At 40.3% G+C, this 25,993-nt stretch overlaps 2 protein-coding genes across 2 annotated transcripts; one reads left to right on the top strand and one right to left on the bottom strand.

Moving 5' to 3' along the window:
- Nucleotides 1-175: 175 nt before the first annotated feature.
- LOC129378202 (immunoglobulin kappa light chain-like) lies at nt 176-3,245 on the bottom strand. The gene is made up of 5 exons (XM_055058500.1): nt 3,186-3,245; nt 2,396-3,100; nt 2,192-2,308; nt 1,458-1,495; nt 176-1,342 (listed from the first exon to the last, which is right to left on the bottom strand). Exons 1-5 carry the CDS (start codon nt 3,238-3,240, stop codon nt 1,232-1,234), a joined length of 1,026 nt encoding a protein of 341 aa, XP_054914475.1. The 5' UTR covers nt 3,241-3,245; the 3' UTR covers nt 176-1,231.
- A 5,566-nt stretch (nt 3,246-8,811) lies between these two features.
- LOC129378292 (uncharacterized) lies at nt 8,812-25,573 on the top strand. The gene is made up of 13 exons (XM_055058599.1): nt 8,812-8,873; nt 8,956-9,336; nt 9,515-9,856; nt 9,972-10,060; nt 10,353-10,441; nt 17,582-17,790; nt 17,886-18,029; nt 21,099-21,235; nt 23,352-23,595; nt 23,719-24,093; nt 24,198-24,551; nt 24,675-24,760; nt 24,869-25,573. The coding sequence occupies exons 1-13, from the start codon at nt 8,837-8,839 to the stop codon at nt 24,971-24,973; spliced, it is 2,592 nt and encodes an 863-aa protein (XP_054914574.1). The 5' UTR covers nt 8,812-8,836; the 3' UTR covers nt 24,974-25,573.
- Nucleotides 25,574-25,993: the final 420 nt, after the last annotated feature.

Below are 25,993 nucleotides of genomic sequence, written 5' to 3'. Positions count from 1 at the left end.
ACAAAACAACTGGGACAGAGACGGACCAGACATTGACCGGCTGGAGTGAGAGTCGACGATGGAGAAGAGGCTTTTCTGTGCAAATTGAGTTGTCAATTTGTTCGTGTCGCACAAATTCACAACAAAAGTTACCTAAAAAAATGATCACAAAATGTATTACATACCAAATACAAGATTAATGAAGTAAATCAGTTTATTTAAAATGTTTGTTGTCATGGTGAAGACTGCCAAAAATAATTGGAACAAAACCTCGACACGTTTCTTATTTATTCAGATCAATAAACTTTACATGCATAAGCATAACAAGTATTTATTTTTAGCTTATGTGGTTCATCCAGGTATACTTTCAGTCTTTTCTTTTTTTTAAAAACGGTGATATCGATTCAGGTTGCAAAAATATATCAACTCAATAAAAATACATCTGACCTGCTTGAATGTGGTTTATTACAACAGATAACTGACAGAAATTGATAGCAAACTGTGTCACAGACATTCAGTGAAATAAACACAACACATTTGATACTGTTAAACTTTAATGTAGAAGAAAAGCAGACAAAAGCTCCTGGCGTCTTAAAAATGATAAAAGTTACAGAAATTATTCACAAGCAACATAAAAGTCAGCTATGGCAATTTTATAATGTCTATGTAATAACAGACACATTCAAGCTCAATGTTGATAAAAAAAATACATCAAAAACAAGAATTAATAGACTCAGAATTCATGGAATGATAAGCACATTTACTGAAATGATAAAATTGTTTTATAACAATTTTTATTCAACCAAAACTTTTATGTTGCGTTCATAAAAGGAGCCAAACTCATTGGTGACTGGATGTTTCTGAGCATTACAGCATTTTGTAATGACATCACTTCTCAGTGCAAAGCAGTTGAAGGGTTAAAAAGGGAGCGACGTTGTGACGACTTCCTTAAGGCTGCGTTTCGGAAAGAACAGGCGTTCTTAAAGAGACAGAGGCCCAATTTCATGGCATTAAGCAACAGTTTCTTTGTGTGAGTCATTTGGTAAACTGAGCCTTTTTTGAAGACCTGAAGGAATGAAAGTAGAAAGAATCCTTCAATAATTAGAACTCACTCCACAGAGTTGAGATCCTGGCTGAGTCATTTCAAAGTGCAGATGTTAAATCTGGTCGGAACAAAATCTGTCAAGGCTTCCGAGTAATTCTTCTCTTGACTGTATTTTATTTTTTTTTAAATTCCAGTTCCATTCTACTATTAAATCCTGTAGTACACACATTCAGTCCAGATGGGATCCTTTCTCCTTCGTGGTCTATTGTGCAGCGCAAAAAAAGCAGCATAATGAGCCTTTTGTGCATTGTAATCATCCTGGAAAGCAAAAGGTTTGTTAAAAATGTTACACAGAGGAAAAAGATGCAGTAACTGTTATGCATCAGTTCTTTCAGTAAATAGAAAAGAACTGATGAAAAAACAAATCGCTCACCTTCACATCTGGATTATTGAGTGATCCTTTTTCAGCCTCTGCAGGTAAAAGCAGAAGTTCAGATATTTATGTATTTATTTTGTATTTCTTGTTCATTTTTAAAATTTATTTATTTATTTACATATTATATGGAAGGGAATTAGTGCCACTGAAAAAAACAACCTGACTTTAGTCTTTGGAGAAAAAAGATCAAAATTCTGAAATTAAAGTCAGAATTTAGAGTCTGAATTTAAGGGGGAAAAGTCACAATTTATTATTTTTTTTTTTTCTGGTGCCCTAATCCTAAACAAATACGTTCAGTTATGTTTTAAATAAAAGTAAGGTAACAAAGTACAAAAAGCAGTTTGCAAATTACTTTCCTCCGGAAGGCATGACAGAAAGCCATGTCGACAACTGATATCAAGAGTTTCTCATAAGTCATTTAAATCACCGAGAATAAATTTTTATTCATTTCTTTCTTAAGAACTATGTGAATTTGTATGTTTTGGAGGGTTTTCAAACAAGCGGATCAAATTAAGTTGAGTGAAATCATAGTTTGGAGAATACATTTTGGATTTCCTCATGCTGTCTTTGTTCAGTGTTGCAACAAACGACATAATCTCAAGCAAATAAACGTGGAGGAAGAAAGCAAAACCAGAGCAAATCCACCATGAGTCAAATGTTGATTTTTACTACATTGTATGCATGACTGTGAATTTAAAGCTGTAAAAGTGTTGAAAAAATAAATCTGTTACTTGAACATTTGAAGCTCCTTTTCTTAATCACACACAGTGAGACAGCCAGTGAAACACTCAGGAGGGACGTGAAAGAAAAGGCTCCGGCCCATAAATAAGTCTCCAAGTTGTTGGTATCTGCAGAAACGCAGCAACATAAACTTTCTGTTTAAGTTAAAATAGTTAACGTGTGTTTTTGGTTTGGTTTGCATTGCAGCTGCTCACCTATTAAGTCCAGCTTTGTCCCTTTTCCAAACAGAATGTGTCCACAGGAGGCCACCGCGCAGTAGTAGGTTCCAGCATGAGAGGCGTCCAGTTTGCCAATCGGCAGCTTGTACACACAGCTGTGTGTCCGCGCGCTGGTTTTGTTGTCGCACAGTTTGTTCTCACCCCCCTTGCTGTGAATGAGTCCCGGCTCAGAGTGCTCAGAGTTTTTAAACCAGTAAACGCTGTGCTCCCCGCCACAGGTCCCAGTCTGTACAGTGCAGTTCAGAGTCACAGAGCCTCCGGGCCGGACGGTCTCTGACCCCGACTGATAAACTGAAGTCTGCAGCTGAGAACCTGTTTGTTCTACATACACCATTGTGCCTTCAGCGAAATCCAGCCTGTACAGGTAGCTGCTTGCACAGAAGTAAACCGCAGAGTCTGAAATCCTCAGATTTCTTATCTTCAAGTGATTTTTGCCTTTGGCGGTCTCCAGCTGAAAGCGTGGATTGTTTCTGAATTCATCATGGAAAGTGGCGTTCGCCTCATACTTGTAATAGGTGGAGACCAGCCTGGGCTTCTGTCCCAGGTTCTGCTTGTACCAGTAGAACCGTGCGTCCACAACGTTTTCGTAGAAGCACTGCAGGGTCAAGTTGTCTCCCGCTTTAGCGAACATGAAGTGTTTGTCTTGGCGAACAGATAAGATTTTTTGGGTCTTTGTCTGAGCTGTGGTTGAAAAAAACCCAGACATGTTAAACATACGGCAGCTTGGTACAACGCGTCAAAATGTGGAACCTGTGCATAGACTCACCCATTGTCCCCAGGAACAAGAACATCAGACAGGCGACAAGGCGTTTGCATATCATGGTGTTCAGATTGCTGCTCTGATTAAGAAGAACCTCGACCCATTTTTCGGTTTTCATAGATGTACGGTATTTGATTGGCTAAGGAGAGTTGACGCAACGTCCCGTGTTTCACAAACCTGGTCACATGTCCACGGTCAACTTCACAGCCACGTTGTTTCTGTGTCATTCCACTCAAACAATGGCCCCGTGAAAACACTAGTTATATTGTGTAAATAGGCTACAGTGAACAGGAAACAGTCAATTAAAGTTTTCATATTATTTATTCCAGCTACAACTACACACTTTCATAGATTTTTATTGGGATTTTGGTATTGGGAAAAAAAACAGGCTTAAACAAATGCAAATATGAAAAAGATTACTTTGTCTTTGTAACAACTCCCACTCCTCTAAATGAAAACCTTGCCATAACAAATATGTACCGACCGCTTTACCCTAATATCTGCCGTAATACATTGTCAAACCCTTCAAACACCTTCTAGGCTATTTCTGACAATATGCAAAAATATATGGGTAAAGGTAAAGTTTAAAACAACCCATTTCAGACTTCTTCACAGGAAATGGTTTCACACTGGGCAAGCAGAGATAAGCAATGCTTCATATTTACAATATTTAAAAAATAAATCTCCTCTCCTCTCTGGGGTCCATCATGCAGTGAGGCTTCAAGAAACATCCAAAGAATGTAACAGCGGGACGGCATCATCCAGCTAATTTAAAAAATACTTATTCTTATAGTTTCTAATATGATTGAAACTTTTGGGACTGTGATCAACTTACTTTTAAGTTTTACATAACTATTATTTTTATCATGCATATCAGGGTTTTAGATCTAATGAAGTACAAACCGAAAAACCTACATAATGTGCTGCTCGTTTCTTTATAAGGAAGTTAAAATCTACTGTCATTCATAAGGAATATTCAGTTGTGTTGGCGATTTGAGGGCCCACTCTTATTACCATGGTTGCTCAGATGGATGGAAAAGGGGGGACAAAAGTGCAATTTTGCTTCTTTGTAAAGTGATTGTTGAGTTCAAAGTGTTCAGAACAGAGAAGAAAGAAAAAAGGAGCCCAAATGTGACTTCCTGTAGTTCATTTGATTGAAAACTGACACTTCAGTTGATGACAGAACGCTCTCTGATGGTGGAAAGAAAGGCAACGACTTCCTGTTCTTCTCCCTATAAACTCTTTGGACCAAACACATCAAAAAGACACACTGAGATCCTTACTTGTACCTCTCCCTCGCAGGATTTACACAATTATTAAATCTGCTCTGTTTCCATATGATTCAGTTGTTAGAATTTTTTTCTCCGTAGTTTATTACATTTTGGATGAAGTTTTATTTCCATACATCTTTACATAATCATTTTTTTAAACATATCTCTCCTGTGGCATGTTTTAAAAAGCTCTGAGTCTGGTATATTTTGGGAACACATAATCAGCACAGTGCAGTAGAAGGTATGTAAAGTCTTGATTGCTTTTACTGTCTGTAAGGTCTTGCTCAGAACTCAAAACCATGAAATGGTGCGCCTCTTTGGCACTTCTCTTATCACCGTATTTTCCAGACTATAATTCGCAGTTTTTTTTTTTTTTCATAGTTTGGCCGGAGGTGCGACTTATACTCTGGAGCGACTTATGTGTGAAATTATTAACACGTTATTATATCATATCACATGTTATTTTCACACTAAACCGCAAGAGGGCGCTCCAGGCCTGTGTTCTTCTACCTTCGGAGTTAGCGACGTCTTTTAAAAGCAACACCGAAGATGAAGATTTCATTCGATTTAGTGACTTGGAGAGACACGGATGGTTTGGTAAACTTGTTAGCATGTTATTTATGCTGTAGTTATCTGAATAACTCTTAATATGTTATGCTAACATACCAGGCAGGTTCTCAGTTTGTTAGCATACTGTACAACTATTCAGCCTGTTTTGCCTCTATTCTATTTTTATTGCCTTTCAAGATGACATGTTTGTTCTTGGTGTTGGATTTTATCAAATAAATTTCCCTCAAAAATGCGACTTGTACTCCAGAGTGACTTGCATATATATTTTCCTGCTTTGTTATGCATTTTATAGCTAGTGCGACTTTTAGTCCAGAAAATACGGTAATATATTCCTTGCCTGTCTCGTCCTTGATAATGAAGGTCATCCTCATGGATGTCGAGGTTCCATACACTTAAATCTCCTGTCTCTGCTTTTTATCTACCCAATCTTTGTGTTTTCACTGATTTTTTTTTATGTTAATACTTTATTTTTACTATGTTTGAAATGCTTGGTTATTTGAGATATATGCCCAAGTGAGATTTACTTCTAACATTGACAGAGTAAATAAATTAACTGTTGTGGTTTTCACCCAAGTTACTCACTGTAAGCGAGAACGGCAACAGCGACACTCTTCTAAGAAATCAAAATAGGTCAGAAGCACGAAGGGCTACCGCTTTGTGGCCCCACTTGAGTTTTGTGCTGCTGTGACTCGGGCTTCAAAGCAGAAAATTCAGGTCAGTTTTGAGGAGATAAGTTTCCTGTGGGCTGCTGCATTGAAAAGCAAGACCTCTTTGGGGCCCGTGTTGGAGGCATTTTGCTGCTTGCAGTTTAGATATCTTTTCATTTCTCAAGCAGATGAAGTAACGTCAAGGCTACAACCCCTTTCATTTAGAGTCCAGTCAGAAACAATTCTTGAACTTATCTTACAACATGCTTCGATGTATTCAATTTGGAAAAACAAGCACAGTCCACCTATGATCTAATTTCAGATGTTACATAAAGGCCTTGGAGGTTTGTTGAAACATATTATTGCCCTCTGTTGTTGTTCACATGCAACCCGATTTCGTGGTCACTAGCAATAACCAACGTTGCAGTGTTTCCCAGACGGTGGGATGCAGCTCAGCTGTGATCACTCATGTTGACCTAACAATCTGAGACCAGAAAAAAACCAGGTCGTGACCGGTCTTAAGCCCTCCATGCCTGTTAAGAAGAGACAGGGTGGAGGTCTCACTGTGAAGCCACATGAAGACACGCAATCAAAGCTATGACCACAAAGACACGTCAGGACAGTTGAGTAGCAGGGCTGACAAAACCAGTGGAGCTGAAGTTGACGTAAAACAGCCTGGACCAGAGCAGCAACCCAGAAGCTACAGCAGTTTTCGTGTTGTAGATCTGAAAAACTTTACTGTTCTACAGAAGGCAAAGGGCTGAATTTCAAGGAAACATGTACCCGTTAAAGCCTGTGTAATGAACGTTACAAGGACTTGAACAAAGAGCAAAACATCTGTAGGTTGATGTTCCTGTCTTGAGCAGCACACAGCAGTCTTTGATTGAAGTGGCCATATTCATGTCCTGTCTCTGTGCTTCTTGTAAGCTCGCTTCTGCAAACCTTTTTATCTTGTGTCACGACAACATTCAAGTGTTGCGAGGTGAAGTAAACAAATCGTCACTGTGACTAACTGGACGATATGGCAAAGTAGACGATTGCCCTCTGCCGGTAAGCATCTGATAATGCTCACTTAGTTGCACTGAAATAATTCTTTGAGCCTAACTGTGTGAGCTTATCACAAAGGCTCTGCCTTGGTAGACTTGGCGCCTTGGTCAGACGGTACTTTTGGGGATGAAACATGCATGATGCTCTGCGGTTACAGAAGGTGTCTGATTATGACCCGGAAGAGACCGTAACACAACAACCACAATCAGACAAAAGTCTGTGGTGCCACATCAAAGAAACAAAGCAGGTCCTACAGTCATCAGTTCAAAGTGAAAAAGTAAAAAAAACAGTTGTTCTTATCTAACACAAGGGCTAAAAAAAAAGAACACAACAATATTTGGCAGGTGACAACCGACTTAGTGTGTTTAACAAAAAGGCTATAAGTGAAACTTGCAGGCGGCTCACATCATAAACACTTGTGGGTTTGGGGTGTGAGTTAGTCCTTTAACTCACAGGTTAAATCATCAGCCAGAAGGAGATGATGAGCTTCTTGTATACAGCAGTCCTGATTCCTGGTTGGTCCTTTGCAATCTTGATGGAAAGATGCCATAAGTTCCCTAACTTGTACCAAGGTCTAGTCATTCAGAGCTTACATGTCACAAGAATGAATCATTTCCATTCTTCTAGTCGTCTTAGTAAATCTCAGAAACACAGTTAATAAAGTTAATAAAAATTGTAAGTCCCAATTGTTTATTTCAAAATGTAGTTTGGAAAGAAACTTTATCCTCAGAGGATTGTTGGGTAATAACCCAGTTAGAAAAACAGCCAACATTCATAGTAAAAAAAAAATACAAAATTACAAATCTTTAATCACAATGAGAAAACTTTAAGAAACATTAAATATCTTTTGTAAAGATTTCTGAAATGCCCAACTCTACTGATGTGAACTAAAACGTAAGTTTCTAATGATGTGCAGCACTTTGAACTGCCTTGCTGCTGAAATAACAAATACATTTGATTGATTGACCTTCACTGGTTGGCATGGCACCTTTTGCATGGCACCTTTTGCATGGTCCCATGCAAAAGGTGCTCAAACGTCTGACAAAGTTTGTTTGTTTTTCAGATGTAAAATAGTTGTTTGGGAAGCCTGGGAGTGGTATTACAATTGCAAAGCCACACTCTGTTCTCTATTTGAAAGTGGTGTTATGCAACAACACTTGCACAAGGTCATTCAAGGAGAACATTATCTCCCTAAATGATCCCTAAAAAGGCTGAAACCTTTCATGATTTCAAAAAAATCATTTTTTTCTTCGGTTTTGTTAGCTGCGTTAACCTGTTGGTCCTCTGTGATGAATTTTGGTTCTTCTATTAGAAACATCAAGTTTATCAGACAATACATGGCATTCAGGTCTACTGGTCAATTAAATCCTTGCTTTAAGGGTATATTATTAAGCAATATTGCAATTGCATACATGGAATTGGATGGACATGGATGGAATGAAGTGAAATGTTTAGCCCTGAATCTGGACCATAACTTAAAACAATGATTCAACAGTTTTGAAAATAATTTAAGTGACTGGTAGGAGCTTCTGAAAAACTTTGGTTAATTGTTTAAGAAAATTTTTATTATTTAGTTTTAATAGATATGCATTGAACAGTTAGCAATGGTCAAGTCAAGTGAAATTTTTAAAGTACATTTCAGCAATAATCACCATCATACATAGTTCTTATTAATCAGATGTAATTCTGAAGAGGTGGAAGTCAGTGTTTCAGCAGTTTTGCAGTTTTCTGGAATTTTGTTCCAGATTTGAGGAGCTTAGAAGCCGAATGTTTGGTTTTTCTGGTTCTGTGGATGCAGAGCAGAACCAGAACCAGGAGACTTGAGCGGTCTGGAAGGTTGATCTGGGGACAACACGATTTGCTTGTTTCAACACAAAGTGGAGCTTGCAGGACGTTCGTGTCACACGTGCAGCTATGCGCTCACACAGCAGGTGTTTCTCCAGGCGACACATTTGCCTGGGAAACACAGCAGACAAACCTGTGCCGTGTGTTCAGCAGAAACATTTGCCAAATGATTTGCATCTAAAGCCTTAAGACACGTTTTCTAAGACTCAAAAGCCTGTTTAGTCATCACACAACGTGCATTCGTGACAGCAGGTGTCTGCTGCAGAGGAGAATCACGATGAAAGGGATTTTATTAGGAGTGTTTTTTCTCGCAAGTGAGTGATTTGTATTTGTTTAAACAAATGTTTCGATTCAAGGCCAGATCACAAAATGGATTGTGTGATTTTCATCTTTCAGATTCTCTCATCCTCTCCTCCGGTCTGACCCGTCATTACCGCTTTTTCAGTCAGTCTTTGACTTGGAGCGCAGCGCAGGCCTACTGCAGACAGGCGCACGCAGACCTGGCAACCGTGGAGAACTCCGAGGAACTGGACCTGCTTGTGAACACGCTCCAGTCCGCCGGATACAGCTCTGACGTCTGGATCGGTCTGTCCAGCGAGATCCACTGGAAGTGGTCCGATGCCTACACCGGGACCGGGGCTGGCTACAGGCACTGGAGAAGTGACCTGAATGAACCGGAGTTTCACAGCGCCGCGCAATTCTGCGTGAGATCCGGGAGCGCCGGAAACTGGTGGGATGAGGATTGTGCGCTGAACCTTCCGTTTATTTGTTACAGCGGTAAGGAGCTGTAATGACGGCTTTTAGAATAATAATAATAATAATAATAATAATAATAATAATAATAATAATAATAATAATAATAATAATAATAATAATAATAATAATAATAATAATATTAAAGAAAAAAGACATTCTTGAAAATCCTGTTCCCCGTTTTTCACTCTCTGATCTGCAGGAACACAGGAATCGGCCACATTTTCTCTGCAGAACGAGCAAAGGAACTGGTCCAGCGCCCAGAGGTTCTGCAGGGAGAACTATGTGGACCTTGCAACCGTGAAAACAGATGCGGAAAACCAGATACTGGTTGACAGAATAATGTCTTCAGCCTGGATTGGTCTGTACAGGGATCCAAACTTTTATTGGTCAGACCGGAGCGACTTCGTCTTCAGGAACTGGGACTCTGTCATAAACCCACTTGGCTCAATGCCAGTCATATGTGGCGTTACGTCTTCTGGGCGATCGGGAAAATGGAAATTTTTGCCCTGTGAAACTAAATTGCCATTTGTCTGCTACAGCGGTGAGTATTTTACAGCATGTCTGAAACCTGCACTACACACACACAAAAAAAAAAACAGCAGCTAACTTGTGTGATATGAAGGATCATTAAATATCTCCTCTTCTTGATTAACCAGTATTCAGAAAGGCAGTGAAGCTGAGACTGAATGTGGAGAAGACCGTAGATCCAAACGACCCGGTTCTGAAAGCAAACATCCTGACAAAGGTAAGTCGGACACATGATGTCTATGCATTACACACACATTTGTGTATTGCATTTTGGATTTTGTGTTACAGTCCATCTCCGACAAGCGAAGTGACACATTGCTGTGCAAGATGATTTACAAATGCAAATCCAGGAAGTGCATTTGAATTCAGCAGGTTTTTTTTTCATTGCATAGTTCAAATAAGAATGAATGTTTGATTTGAAAAAAATACTTTTTTTTCCTGAAATGCGTGTGTGTGTGTGTGTGGGGGGGGGGGGGGGGGGGGGGTGCGTGTGTGTGTGTGTGTCCCAGCTCCAGGACAGACTGCAGCAGAGTGGAGTGAATGGAATCGCCCTGAAGTGGAGGGAGCGACGCGATGGAGGAGTCTTCCTGAGGGAACCATGAGATTCAAAATACAATCCCAGATTCATTTATGTTAGCTCATTTTCAGCATGCATTTAAATACTGTATGAACAAGACCGCTGCATGCTGCCTCTACCAGCACGTCGTCCTCCACACATTGAAATGTGCAGAGCTTTGTCAATGTGGCGTTTCAAGCCTCCACATCACTCAGGGAGCATGTGGTTAGAGTTCACAAAAATTGTACTCAAGTAAGAGGAGCACCTCTTTAGCATAGTTGTACTCAAGTAAATGTAAACAGAAATTACTCAAGTAAGAGTAAAAAAATATTCCGTAAAACAGCGAGGCAAGTTTTGACTGCTTGACCGTATTTGATTGTACAATTAGATTCAATACTTTACAATGTTAGTGTCTTCAGAAAGACTAACAATGTTACATTTGAACACAAAATTCTAGTATTTACAAAACTAATATGAAAAAACCAAGAAGCCCTTTTCTGTTACTATTTTTTCACTGTAAAACATGTAAAGCTAGAACTTACAGTAGATTATGTGTATACAGTGCATGTTTAAAAAGGGAAGAGTACAGTAATTGTGTTTATTGTATTTTCACTTGACCTCCAAATATCATAAAGCTGGAGTACAACCAAGAAATCTCACTTTAACATAAGCTATAGGTTTGCATCGGTATGTGGCGCATTTTGGGGTGAATTATGTTTGTTCTCTATTCAGTCAAATTACTCACAGTGCGTAGAGTATCCAGAAAGACAATAGCAATAGTTTACAATATAGTTACTCAAGTAAAATGGAGGGTTAGGAGTAAAAACTTCTCCTAAAAGTCCGTTTTTTTCCCCCTGAAGTTGCTCAAGTAAATATAACAATGTATCCACCTCTGCTCCTCCCGTGTTTTCATTCATGAAAAAAGCAATACTTGTTCAAATCAGCCTCGAAAAACAATCTCACTGCTCGGCTCTGAAAGTGCGTTGTGTACGTCTGAACTCTTCAGTTGTGTAGCAAGCACTGACAAGAATGTAGAAGTTTGCTGCAGACATACAGTGCTGATGACATCAGAAACATGACTCTAGTTGTGACATCGCAGAGTTTTCCTTCGTCTTTGGAATGAGGATGGAAGTGTTTGAGAACTCTACCACACTGACCAACCAGACTCCTCTCCCATATTAAATTGGGCTGGATGAGGGTTTTGTTTACGTCGTTTAAGTTTCTGCTTACATGTGTTTTTGTTGTTGTTGTTCATGTGCTGTGAAATAAAAAATAAATTAAAAAAAACATAATTTATCAGACAAAGCAATACCTTTTTTTGTGTGTTTGGGGTCAGTATGTGCAGGATGTACTTTATACTGTCATATTGTGAAAATATGAATATTTGTATTAAATGAAAAAAATATGTAAATGCCAAAATTATATTCTTGTAATGTATATAGTTGTCTTATTATTTAATTAAGATTTCTTCTGTGGTGAAGTCACTGCTAACTCAGATTTTGCTTGACTTTACCAATGCCAACAGCGCCCTCTAGAGTGAGCCAGCTTGTATTACAGCCTCCTGCCTTCTCTCCTTCATTGGTCTCAGACTGTACTTTATCCCCTCAGCACGTCCCTCCTGTCTCCCATCTTGTTCATGCTCTTCATTTGGGCACATTGATTAAAGTAGTTATATCTATCTATCTATCTATCTATCTATCTATCTATCTATCTATCTATCTATCTATCTATCTATCTATCTATCTATCTATCTATCTATCTATCTCTATCTCTATCTCTATCTCTATCTCTATCTCTCTCTCTCTATATATATATATATATATATATATATATATATATATATATATATATATATATATATATATATATATATATATATATATACATAAAAAAAAAATTCCCTTCTCACCCACCGCGGGTGGTTCTTATCCTCTGAGCTCGGGTCCTCTACCAGAGGCCTGGGAGCTTGAGGGTTCTGCGCAGTATCTTGGCTGTGCCAAGGACTGCACATTTCTGGACTGAGATGTCTGATGTTGTTCCTGGGATCTGTTGTAGCCACTGCTCCAGTTTGGGGGTTACTGCCCCGAGGGCCCCGATGACCACAGGCACCACTGTGGTCTTCACCTTCCAGGCCCTCTCCAGTTCTTCCCTGAGGCCCTGGTATTTCTCCAGTTTCTCGTGCTCCTTTTTCCTGATGTTGCAATCACTTGGTATTGCTACATCTACCACAACGGCTTTCCTCTGATGTTTATCCACTACGACAATGTCTGGTTGGTTCGCCATTACCATTTTGTCTGTCTGGATCTGGAAGTCCCACAGGATCTTAGCTCTGGTGTTCTCCACCACCTTTGGGGGTGTTTCCCACTTTGATCTCGGGGTTTCCAGTCCATATTCTGCACAGATGTTTCTGTACACTATGCCTGCCACTTGGTTATGTCGCTCCATGTACGCTTTCCCTGCCAGTATCTTGCACCCTGCTGTGATGTGCTGGACTGTCTCAGGGGCCTCCTTGCACAACCTACACCTTGGGTCTTGTCTGGTGTGGTAGATCTGGGCCTCTATTGCTCTGGTGTTTAGGGCCTGTTCCTGGGCGGCCAGGATGAGGGCCTCTGTGCTGTCCTTGAGTCCAGCTTTTTCCAGCCATTGGTAGGATTTACTGATATCAGCCACTTGGGATATTTGCTGGTGGTACATCCCATGTAGGGGCTTGTCCTCCCATGATGGTATCTCTGGCACCTCAACCTCTGTTCCCTGTTGTCTGAGACATTCACTGAGCACATTGTCTGTTGAGGCTTTGTCCCTGATGTATTTATGGATCTTAGTTGTTTCATCCTGGACAGTGGTTCTCACACTCACTAGTCCTCTGCCTCCGTCCTTGCGGCTCGTGTACAGTGTCAGGGTGCTGGATTTGGGATGGAACCCTCCATGCATGGTTAGTAGCTTTCTAGTCTTAATATCTGTGGCTTTTATCTCCTCCTTTGGCCAGCTGATTATTCCAGCAGGGTATCTGATTACTGGCAGGGCATAGCTGTTTATCGCACGGATTTTGTTCTTGCCATTGAGCTGGCTTCTCAGGACTTGCCTTATTCGTTGGAGGTATTTAGCTGTGGCTCCTTTCCTTGTGGTCTCATCGAGGTTGCCATTTGCTTGTGGTATACCTAGGTACTTGTAACTGTCCTCTATGTCTGCTATTGTTCCTTGTGGGAGTGAGACTCCTTCTGTGTGGATCACCTTCCCCCTCTTTGTGATCAGCCGACCACACTTCTCTAGTCCGAATGACATCCCAATGTCAGTGCTGTAGATCCTGGTGGTGTGGATCAGTGAGTCGATGTCTCGCTCACTCTTGGCATACAGCTTGATGTCATCCATGTAGAGGAGGTGACTGATGTTGGCCCCATTCTTGAGTCTGTATCCGTAGCCAGTCTTGTTGATAATTTGGCTGAGGGGGTTCAGGCCTATGCAGAACAGTAGCGGGGACAGAGCATCTCCTTGGTATATGCCACATTTGATGGACACTTGTGCAAGTGGTTTGCAGTTGGCTTCAAGGGTGGTTTTCCACAGCTTCATTGAGTTTGCAATGAAGGCTCTCAGAATCCTGTTGATGTTATACATCTCTAGGCATTCAATGATCCAAGTATGCGGCATTGAGTCATAGGCTTTCTTGTAATCGATCCAAGCCATGCACAGGTTGGTGTGTCGGGTTTTGCAGTCTCGGGCAACTGTGCGGTCTACGAGGAGTTGGTGTTTGGCTCCTCTGGTATTTACACCGATACCCTTCTGTGCCGTGCTCATGTGTTTATCCATGTGTTTGCTTATCTTGGCCGCTATGATGCCTGACATGAGCTTCCAGGTTGTGGAGAGGCAGGTTATTGGTCGGTAGTTGGGTGGGACTGGACCCTTTGATGGATCCTTCTGGATTAGGATTGTCCGCCCTTCAGTTAACCATTCAGGGTGAGTCCCACTTTGTAGCAGCTGGTTCATTTGGGCTGCCAGTCGCTCATGGAGAGCAGTGAGTTTCTTTAGCCAGTAGGCATGGATCATGTCAGGCCCTGGTGCTGTCCAGTTTTTCATACCTGAGACTCTTTCTTGAACATCTGTCACAGTGATGGTTACCGGGGCTTGCTCAGGGAGGTTGCTGTGGTCCTCTCGTAGAGAGATCAGCCACTGTGCATTGCTGTTGTGGGACGCCTCCCTTTCCCATATGCCTTTCCAGTATTGTTCCGTCTCCAGCCTTGGTGGGTCTGCTCTGTTGTTATTGTTACCCTGCCATTGAGAGTACACCTTAGCTGGTTGAGTGGAGAAGAGCCGGTTAATCCTTCTGGATTCATTCTCCCTTGTGTATCTCTTTAGGCGGCTGGACAAGGCTTGGAGCCTCTGTTTGGCAGTCTCGAGTGCTTCAGGTATGGGCATCTGCCTGTACTTTCTGGGTACTGGTCTTTTCATTGTATCCTTGTGGAGCTCTGACAGTTGGCTCACTTCCCTCCTTGTTACCTTGATTTTAGCCTCTAACCGTCTTTTCCATGGTGGGTATTGGGTCTCATGGTTGCTCTTATAGCCAAGTATCTCAAGGATCACTGATGCTGAGTTGTAGATCAGCTCATTGGTTTCTGTTATGGTGTTGGTAGGGATCGTTCTCAATGCTGCATTCACATTCTCAATGAGACTTTCTGATGGTACTTCACTCAGCCGTTGTAATTGGGTCATGATTCTCTCTCTCAGGTCAGCAGCTGTCTCGTTCAGCTCTGTTTCGCTCATTGGGGCCGTGTATCCCCTCACTGGGTGGGGACTTGTAGTTAAGTCCCCACAGTCCTGACATCCGGGTTCCTCCCTTTTGCCGTAGCATTTGTGTTGTATCTCGTCAATCTCAAGTTGTGATAGCAGTTGCCGTTTGCGGATGTTGGAACACTGAGCTACTAGTTGTTTAGCGCTTAGTGTTGACTGGGGATGTCGAAGTAACCATTCCTTCCCAGTCTTTGCATGTAACCTCTCTCACTAGGGTTACTTGAGTAGTAGCATTCCAACAGATCCACATTTTCATCTCTCGCCCATTTCCGTCTTGTTCCAGTAGCCCATTTGTCATCAAGGTGCTCTGGTTCCCCAACACCTGACGCAGACCTTGTTTGGCCGGGCGACGTCTGAGCCGGCATGTTACGCAACTTAGTATCTCTCATGGTATGAGGTAGGCAGTAGCTTGAAGGGTCTTGCCTAAGGACCCAGACTGGATATATAGATATATATCTATATATATCTATCTCTCTCTCTCTCTCTCTCTCTCTCTCTCTCTCTCTCTCTCTCTCTCTATATATATATATATATATATATATATATATATATATATATATATATATATATATATATATATATATATAGAGAGAGAGAGAGAGAGAGAGAGAGAGAGAGAGAGAGAGAGAGAGAGATAGATAGATAGATAGATAGATAGAGATAGATAGATAGATAGATAGATAGATAGATAGATAGATAGATAGATAGATAGATAGATAGATAGATAGATAGATAGATAGATAGATAGATAGATAGATAGATAGGGTTAGGGTGTGCTGCAGGCTTTGCATAAAACCCTACCCTACATATATATATATATATATATATATATATATATATATATATATATAGATAGATAGATAGATAGATAGATAGATAGATAGAGAGAGAGAGAGAGAGAGAGAGAGAGAGAGAGAGAGAGATAGATAGATAGATAGATAGATAGATAGATAGATAGATAGATAGATAGATAGATAGATAGATAGATAGATAGATAGATAGATATGTTCTAGTTCTATTGATAATCTGTCAATAAAATTGTGTATGGTGCCTTCTTTTAAAAGACATTTGCCTAGAAAACACACACGAGACTGTCAGTTTGACAACTCCCTTGATTAAATTTGCCTACTGTGTGCTGCAGGCTTTGCATAAAACAGCCACTGAAATAAGTTTTACATTTTTTTTAGACCACAGCTTCTTTCATTATAAAAATAATCCTCCCTGTTCCATTCCATATCTATATTGATAAAGAGGATAATGTGTTGTCACTTGTCTGTTATGTTTACACAAGTTGTTATAGACACTAGTTGAATACCTGAAGAACCAGATGCTCAACTGTGCAATTGATGCATTTGGAGCACAAAGAAGAAATTTTGTGAGATGCAGAACAAATGAAGAGAGGCTAGATGAGTGCATGATGCCATCTGTTAAGCATGGGGAGGAAATACAAGACGTTTTTGTGCTGGTGAAATGGGGGATTTGTACAGGTTAAAAAAGATATTGACTATCCTGTGAACAACGCAGTGACAAAGCAATGACCCAAAGCTTGGCTCCAAAACATGCAAGAACTATTTAGGGAAGAAGCAGTCAGATGGTATTCTGTCTATAATGGACAGGCCGGCACAATCACCGGATCTCGACCCTGTTTAGCTGTAGTGGGATCAGTTTGAGGTGATATTTCCTCAGATTATCTCAACAAATTAGCAGTTCAACAACCAAAGGACATTTTTATTGGTGACCCCAAACTTTTGAGTGGGGGTAGTGTGTCTGATCAAATTTGACTTGTAAATCCACATACCAGCAGCTACATAATGTAGTTAGATGTATATCAGAAACTATAAAAGTGGCACTCGGTGTCACATAGACAGCTTGATTTGTCATTCACAATTGTGTTTGTTTTTAAGGAGAACAATTTGCTTGTGCAGCCTACAAACCTTGCAAATCTACTCAGCACATTAGAATACTTCATTTACCTATCGTCAGTCGTGACAACAAAGCTACCATGTTCTACTGATGAGACAAATATTCTTGTATCAAGAGACCACTTTCCAGAGACACTCGGCTACTGCAGTCCTCAGAGCTGCGTCACGATGGACAGGATCTTGCTGGGAGTCTTGGTTCTCTCAGGTCAGTGACGTAATGTTTCCAATCTGGTATTAAATGCTTTTAAACAAAGCAACACTGAAGGTTGAAAAACAATTAAATCTCTATTATGTTCCAGACCTGCTCATCCTCTCTTCCTGCCTCCGTCTTCAGCCCGTCTACCACTTTGTCAATCAATCTCTGAATTGGACTGAAGCTCAGTCCTACTGCAGACAAGACCCACACTGACTTGGCATCCGTTCTAAGCTCAGAAGAAAAGAACCGATTCATGAGCACTCTTTCGTCCTCCGGTCACAGCACTGACATCTGGATCGGTCTTTTCGATGAAATCGACTGGAGATGGTCCGACGGCTTCACGGGGAGCGGCGCCGACTACAGACAGTGGAGAACTTCTACATATGAACCAACTTTCCACTACTCCGTTGAGTTCTGCGTGATGTTCACATACTATGCAGAGTGGCTTGATGTTAGTTGCTCAGACAATCGCCCGTTTGTGTGCTACAAAGGTTAACAATATTATATATGACACATCCTTCTTAAAACTTTTTTATGAAATGCAGAACTTCTGCTCACCTTTGTCCTCTATTCCCTTTAACTGCAGGCTCGCAGTTGGTCCCTGAATTTGTGTTTGTGAATCTACCAACGAGCTGGTCCAGTGCTCAGACGTACTGCAGAAACAACTTCATAGACCTCGCTACCATAAAAAACGACGCAGACAACAAGCGTGTTCAGAACCAGTTGCCTGGTTCTTACGATCCATGGATTGGTTTATATAGAGATCCAAATTTTAACTGGTCTGACGGGAGCAGCGTCGAATTTACCAGCTGGGACTCTGTTATGAATCCGCTTGGCTCGAAGACAGTCATTTGTGGCGTTACATCTTCTGCAAGATCAGGAAATTGGAAGTTTTTGCCCTGTGAAACAAAATTACCTTTTGTCTGTTATGGCCCTCCTGGTGAGTGTTTTTCTTCTTTTCTTTCAGCTGAAAGGAGAATTTGAGGAAGAATTGGGGATGATTAGGATTTGTTTTGACCAGATTTTAGTCATTTAAGAACAATTATCTCTCTATGCTGAGTTCTGTCTTATACTTTCTAGTTAAAAAATGCCATTTATATGCTTTGAAAATTCATTATATTTAATCAGTTAATCACTCACCTAAATTATGCAGGTCAGCTTTTAGTGACAAAAACAGAGTTGTTTTTTTCCATTTGGACTTTCTGCAAGTCAGTTTCAATATCTTGATCTAACCAGGGGTAATTAGGAATGTATTTACAATGCAGTAATAAAGTGAATGGCTTTATCATTTGTTTCTTATATCTGAATTGACATATGCAGCAGCAATGCATGACTAAGTTAAAATACCATGTTTTCTCTCTGAGTTTGGACTGACTCCTTGATACGGGGGTTTGCAATTTAATATGGTTTCCTCTTCCTGGTGGGACACGCCTGGAAAGTCTCCAGGTTGCAAGGAGGCGTACTGATCAATGCCCTGATCATCTTAACTAAGACTTTTCAGTTTATAGAAGGCGGTTTTTACCCTAAATGTGAGGCCCAGTACCAGCCCCCCCAATAAAGGAAGCTAATTTCTGCCTCTTCTATCCAGGATCTAATTTTTTTGAAAACGTGACACAGAAGTTCAGCTCATTTACTAAAGTGAAACTTACATACATATCAATGCATTTTATACTCATTTATTAAGTTGTATAAACATGTTTTTGAAATGGACACTCAACCTATTGCTGTATTTCTTATTTCAAATCAGTAATGAAACAGACTGTGAAGATAAGACTTCGCACCGACAACTCCGTGGATCTGAATGACCCTGTTTTGAGGGAAAATATCCTGACAATGGCAAGTTTGGAATGAAAATAGTTTTACACCTCAGATGAGGCAATATCTGACCTGTAAATGTAAACATGTTTTATTTTTTTATTATTTTTTTTGTTTGTTTGTTTTTTACAAACTGATTAGAGGAAAATCCAACCTGATCCCAAAATTTTGAAAATTTTACTTTTTCAACGCCTTGTAATTTTGTCTTACAGCTCCTGAACCGACTGCAAGAGACCGGGGTGCGTGGATTCATCCTGAAGTGGACAAAACAGCCTGATGGAAAAGTTTTCCAAAAGGAAATTAAATACATCTAGAGATGATATGCAGGTTGAAATAAATATAATATTGAAGAACAGGGATTTCTTTGTTTCAATTGGAAACTTCTCATCAAAGTTAACATAATACCAATACTTTCTAATGCACAACATACACAACTCAGAATTACAAGTTGTTGAGATGCTTACCAAGGTCAAATACACACATGCTTCTACACACATTACACTCTCATACTTTCACACAAAAACCTTTGTATTTGTAACAGATACAGAAACTGAATCATCTTCTCACTCCCATCTCCAAGGAAATAGAGATTTAGGTGACGCAGGACATCGAATGACCACTGGGCGTGTTCTGAGATCATAAGCAATGAATCTTCCCGTTTTTAAAACACATGCTGTATAGACTCGGGGCCCAATATTTTCACTGTGGTGTCTGTGATGGTAAGTGTCTCTTTTTTAATGCTAAAAAAGAATAAAAAACGTAAACTCTGATTGCTTTGCGTTGGCTGATTTGCTGCTTGTATGCTTGCACGTTTTTGGTCTATCGGTTTAGATTACATGATGTTTTTCACAACAGAGTAAAACTTCTCCTAAAAGTCAGTTTTTTTTTCCCCTGTGAAGTTGCTCAAGTAAATGTAACACTTTTACATTTACTTGAGTCCATGGTCCTCCCATGTTTTCATTCACAACTTCCATGTGCTGTGAAATAAAAAAAAAAAAAAAAAAACATAATTTATCAGACAAAGCAATACATTTTTTGTGTGTTTGGGGCCAGTATGTGCAGGATGTACTTTATACTGTCATGTTATGAAAATATAAATATTTTTATTAAATAAAAAAAATATGAAAATGCCAAAATTATATTCTTGTAATGTATATAGTTGTCTTATTATTTAATTAAGATTTCTTCTGTGGTAAAGTCACAGCTAACACAGATTTTACTTGACTTTACCAATGCCAACAGCGCCCTCTAGAGTGAGCCAGCTTGTATTACAGCCTCCTGCCTTCTCTCCTTCATTGGTCTCAGACTGCACTTTATCCCCTCAGCACGTCCCTCCTGTCTCCCATCTTGTTCATGCTCTTCATTTGGGCACATTAATGAAAGTAGTTGATTAATTTCATTTTACATAAAGTCAGGACAATAGCCTGAGTTGTCTGAAATGTGGACGAGCTCGGTTCTATGCTGTTCTACTCTTCCTTAGTTTAGGGAATCAATCCCAAAAACAAAAGCCAAAGACCTTGTGAAGATGCTGGCTGAGGCTTGTAAGAGTGTCATTGTCCATGGTGAAACATGTCCTGTACCGAGAGGGCCTGAAACGCTACTCAGCAAGGAGGAAGACGCTACTTTCAAAGAAACTTAAACGTGCCAGGAAGCAGTTTGAGCATGTCCTGTGGTTTGATGAAACTCAAACGGTCCAGCAATGACGACCATCGCTATGTTTGGAGGAAACAGGAGCAGTTCAGGAACATCATTTCAACTGTTAGGTACAAGGCGGGCAGCATCATGTTGTTGGGCTATTTTGCTGCTGTAGCTAACAGTACCACCAAGACAAGAAAAGAATGTCATGTAAAACCTGGCAAATGTAAAACAGAAATCCTTTTTGGTTAATCTAACTGACCTACCCAAGAGACGTTTTACCTTATTTGACTTCAGTGAGGAAAAAGGCGTGTCTTCTCCTTCAGTGTGTGTCAACTTCTGGTGTCAGCTCTCTATACTGAGGCTGTGGTGGAAATGAAGCAACCAGAGAAGATGATCGCAGAGAAGTGGAAACAGATGGGTGAAAGTGCAGGCAGGAGAGAACGAGATGACAGAGAACAGCTGGGAGGAGAAGCAGGTGGACAAGTACGAAGGAAGAAAACCCGAAACGATCAAACAACAAACAGAAAGAAACACAAACATACAGAAACAAGTCCAAATTCACAAATTATAATTGTTGCATAAGGACACCAATACAAAGGAATAAACTACAAGAAAGAAAATTGTTAAATAAGCAACAACATCAACAAAACCACATGTAAGCAGAAACTTAAACGACGTAAACAAAACCCTCATCCAGCCCAATTTAATATGGGAGAGGAGTCTGGTTGGTCAGTGTGGTAGAGTTCTCAAACACTTCCATCATCATTCCAAAGACGAAGGAAAACTCTGCGATGTCACAACTAGAGTCATGCATCTGATGTCATCAGCACTGTATGTATGTAGCAAACTTCTACATTCTTGTCATTGCTTGCTACTCTACTGAAGAGTTCAGACGTACGCAACGCGCTTTCAGAGCTGAACAGTGAGATTGTTTTTCTAGGCTGATTTGAACAAGTATTGTTTTGCCAAACATGTGATATGAAAGGTTGCACTTTAGTGGTTGGACGAGATCCCAGCCGTGGGATTGGAGAGCTGGACAACATCAACCTCCCATTTAGATCCAGAGACATGGCTCTCTTTTGGAAATTCAGAGTGCAAGATGTTCGGTAAGACAGATAAGACTCAAGGAGATGCAGTGACAGCTAAGGACAGAAGAAAAGTTTTCCAAATCAAGAGTCTCTCAGCCGTCCTGTTATGACTTCCCAGGTGCACAGTGATATCAAATGCAAGCAGAAAATGCTGCTGCAGCAGGAACTCGATTAATTGATGCCGCCTCACATCGTCAGCAAGGGAGAATTTATGTCACAAATCCTGGTAGAAAAAGAAAGAAATGACGCCCTTCAACAAGAGCTGGACCAAGTGAAGACTTGCTATGAGGAGCTTTGATCAAAATATGAAGCTGCAGGTAGACATGCAGCTATTCTATGAGGAGAAAATCAGGCCAGAGCAAAATCTCAATGAAAACCTGAGAGCCGAGAAGGACAATCTCCAAGAACAAATGTCCAAGGAGATCGCCTGCCTGCATGAAACGGAGAAACATCTGCAGAGAGAGCTGGAGCAGATTACAGTTGCATGATGCATCTCCTGAGGAGCTGAAGAGAAGAACCAGACGAACCTGAACCTGAGGCAGTCTCCTGTGGAAAACAATGGGACACACTTTGAAACTCAAGAAACACCAAAACAGGGAAAAGAAGCAAGAAAATCTCTTTCTGTGGACATTTTTGTCATGATGTCAGTGTTGTGGGATTTTTTTGTTTCATATGTTTAGTTTTCTGTCAGATGTCAGGTTTTACTTGTTGTCTATTTGGATCTAGGTTAGCGGTACCGCCTCCCAGCAGGCAGCGCTGAAATTACTTTGAGGGGCATTTGCTCGAAGACAAACTTTACTTCTTAAATGCACAACAATACCAGTTTAGACTTTGAGCAACTTGCTAAAACTGCAATGTGTAACATAAAAACATGCCTGGCTGTAACTGTATCGATGGCAGCTCTCCTTCTCTTCAGCGTTTGGTAGCTTCTCCTGCTGCTCTCCTTCTACATGTCCTGTCTGTCTCTAAGTTGCCCTGCGAGGGACTGGTGACCTGTCCAAGATGATCCTACCTCTCGCCCATTGACAGCTGGAGATAGGCATCAGCATCCCTTCTAACGGTGATAAGGGTGTAAGAAAATGGATGGATGAAGAAGAAAAGAGAAGGGAGACAGAAAAGGCTAGGAATTAAAGAGGGGACATGGGAGAAAAAGGAGGAAAGGCAGAGACAATAAACTGGTAAGTATGAGAAAAAAAGAACATAGAAAAAAAGGCAGCAATTGTGTTTCTATTACAAATATGAACAAATCTTTTTCAATATTCTGCAAATGTCGAAAAAGCACAATTTCGCAATTGTTTCCATGACATAGTTACAAGTTTATTCACACGATAAGTCATTAACAAAACATGTCATGCTATCTTCCTCCAACTACTTTCTATCATCTTCTTTTTCATGGTTTGCCCCCATGGCAACATAAACACCTTATTTTACCTCCTTATTTTACCTTTATTAAAAACGGCTGTGCTTTCGAAATCAGCTTGTTTCCATAAACCAAATTTTGAAATGTCAAAAATGCAAAAAGAGTTGTTCTGTTTTCTTCTTCCATCCATCACCACTCAATGAAAACACTGTTATCAACTTTCAGACTTTATTTTCATGTCATATTTTTAGTCAGAATGCAAAATGGATTTCCTGGTAAACATTTGCATAAACACCAAAAAAGGAACCTTTTAATTCTGGGAGCTCCAGGGTTTTTTTCAGTCTACAGATGCCTGATAATGGAGAGGATCTTGGTGGGACTCTTGCTTCTCACAGGTAAATGATAAATATTTTAATGTGATTATGTTTGCTTTACTCTTTCATTGAGGAAGAAGTAGATTTAGATTGCTAGTTTCAGAGCACATTTCATTTTCAAGAATGCAATATATTTTCCTGCAGGGTGGCTCAGCCTCTCTACCTGCCGTCAGTACCACTTTGTCAACCAGTCAGCCACTTGGAGTGAAGCTCTAACCTACTGCAGACAAACATATACAGACCTGGCCTCTATTAACAGCAAAGATGAAAATAATGAGCTGATGAGAACAGTCGATTCTGCCGGTCACGACTCTGATGTCAGGATTGGTCTGTACAACAAAGTCAATTGGAAGTGGTCCGATGGCTTCAGCAGCAGTGGGGCTGATTACAGGAAATGGCACGTTTCAGATTATGACCCTGATTTCATTGGAGCCAATCAGTTCTGTGTAACCATTAACCAGAATGGGTTATGGTTGGACTCAGAGTGCATCCGCAAGTTTCCATTTGTTTGTTACAAGGGTAATTATAATAAGCATGACATTTAGGTTTGAAAGTATTATGTGAGTGAGTTTTGAGTGTACAAAACTGTAACCACTTCTGTCCTCCATCCTTCCTCGGTACAGGAACACGTCTGACTCGAGAATTTGTTTTTGTTAATCAACCAGAAGACTGGATAAGTGCCCAGAAGTATTGCAGGGAGAGCTACACAGACCTGGCCACTATCAGTACCGATGCAGAAAACGAGAAGATCAATAAACTGACAAATAAAACCTCGGCATGGATTGGTCTATTTAGAGATGACAAGTTTTCTTGGTCTGATGGTAGCAGTTCTCAATTCACCAGCTTTGATAATGTTAGGAATGACATTGGCTCAATGAGAATCATATGTGGTGCCACGTCTGCTAAGAGATCAGCGAAATGGATATTCTTGTCCTGTGAAACAAGATTTCCTTTTGTCTGCTACAGCCTCCCCTCTGGTGAGTGTTTTACTGACCTTCAGAGACATAAAATTATGCATTCAATAAGGAAAATGGTATTCAATCAAATGAATTATAATCTTTGAATAAAGCTGTTTTTTTCCCCATCTCATCTACCACCAGAAGTAAAACGGGTGACGATGATGATCAAATCGGAAGATTCTGTGGGTCTGAACAATCCCGCTCTGAAAGCAAACATCCTAAAAAAGGTCGGGTTGAAATGCTCTGTATTTATATCTTAGGGAACAGAGTATAAGCGGGTGTCCTTAAAATATTGGTTGAAATATTTAAAAATGACTAAATTTTTGTCCCCCAAGCTCCAGGACAGTTTGGAGGAGAAAGGAGTGAATGGAGTCTCCCTGGAGTGGACAGAGCAGGCTGGTGGAAAACAAGCAAAGGGTATCTCTCAAACGATAAAATAATGCAAAAGAACTATCATTTGAAAAATATGTTGTTTTTTAGATTTTAAGAAAATGGGTTGTTGAACTATTAAGTATTTTCTTCCCAGTGAGTGGGAAATATCCTGTCACTACAGCAATCAAACACTGCTTCAAATTTCTGACCAGATTTTGGTATTTTGAAAGATGATCTCTTATGGTTGAGCTCCAGGTCTGCGAGGTTTTGATGGCCTCATTGCCATCACCTTAATCTTTAGCTCACCTCCATGGATTCACTACGACGTTCTACGAATGGGTCGCTGTGAATTATTGATACTACTTCCTGTAAGGTAGAAACATGTTGGTAAAAGTAAAACTTAATCTAAATTTGCCATGGGGTATGAATAACTTTGGGCTCAGCAATTAATTTCTTTCTTTTGCTTGAATGTATGAAAAAGGAGAAAAGAAAAACATGATTGAGGAGCTCTGGAAAACTTGCAACTAGAAACTGGTTTAATTGGTGGGGTTGGGGCTGCATCTATATAGTTGTTTGCATTATTAAGATGTCAAGAAAAAATGTCCCTTGATAGCATCTCAGCTTCATATGTCTATATCCATGTACTCCAATAAACATTTTTTTTCTCAAAGATCAACTGGTTGAGTTTTTAAGAGTATGAATGTCTCAATCCTTTGTTTTCCTCCTAAGCCCAAATCCAATTTCTTTGACCTGATCTTTTCATGACAGTCTAAGCAACACAGAATGGATTTATATGTGGACATAACGTGCGTGTGTGTGTGTGTGTGTGTGTGTTGTGTGTGTGTGTGTGTGTGTGCGTGCGTGGGGTGTGTGTGTGTGTGTGTGTGTGTGTGTGTGTGTGTGTGTGTGTGTGTGTGTGTGTGTGTGTGTGTGTGTGTGTGAGTGCGTGCATGCGTGGGTGTGTGTGTATGTGTGGAGCCAGGTGAAGTTAATAAGTCAAAATTTCCACAGTGAAGTCACCTTTACTTCTTTTATCTCAAGCAGGTTTCCTGCAGGTGGCACTGTAGTTTAATTGTGTCTCTCCATTT

The sequence above is a fragment of the Poeciliopsis prolifica genome, unplaced genomic scaffold (assembly GCF_027474105.1).
Source record: "Poeciliopsis prolifica strain line A6 unplaced genomic scaffold, Auburn_PproV2 SCAFFOLD051, whole genome shotgun sequence".
Classification (NCBI taxonomy): domain Eukaryota; kingdom Metazoa; phylum Chordata; class Actinopteri; order Cyprinodontiformes; family Poeciliidae; genus Poeciliopsis; species Poeciliopsis prolifica.
Note: the sequence above shows the minus strand (reverse complement) of the source record. Positions and strands in the feature narration are given on the sequence as shown.

Bases quoted from the DNA above. Each gene is read 5' to 3' on its own strand.
- LOC129378292 (XM_055058599.1), top strand. From the start codon at position 8,837: ATGAAAGGGATTTTATTAGGAGTGTTTTTTCTCGCAA. The intron at 9,857-9,971 runs GTGAGTATTTTA...TTGATTAACCAG, and splicing joins GCCATTTGTCTGCTACAGCG to TATTCAGAAAGGCAGTGAAG. The intron at 10,061-10,352 runs GTAAGTCGGACA...TGTGTGTCCCAG, and splicing joins AAGCAAACATCCTGACAAAG to CTCCAGGACAGACTGCAGCA.
- LOC129378202 (XM_055058500.1), bottom strand. From the start codon at position 3,240: ATGATATGCAAACGCCTTGTCGCCTGTCTGATGTTCTTGTTCCTGGGG. The intron at 1,496-2,191 runs GTAACAGATTTA...TTTTACCTGCAG, and splicing joins AAGGAGCTTCAAATGTTCAA to AGGCTGAAAAAGGATCACTC. The intron at 1,343-1,457 runs GTGAGCGATTTG...TTTGCTTTCCAG, and splicing joins TCAATAATCCAGATGTGAAG to GATGATTACAATGCACAAAA.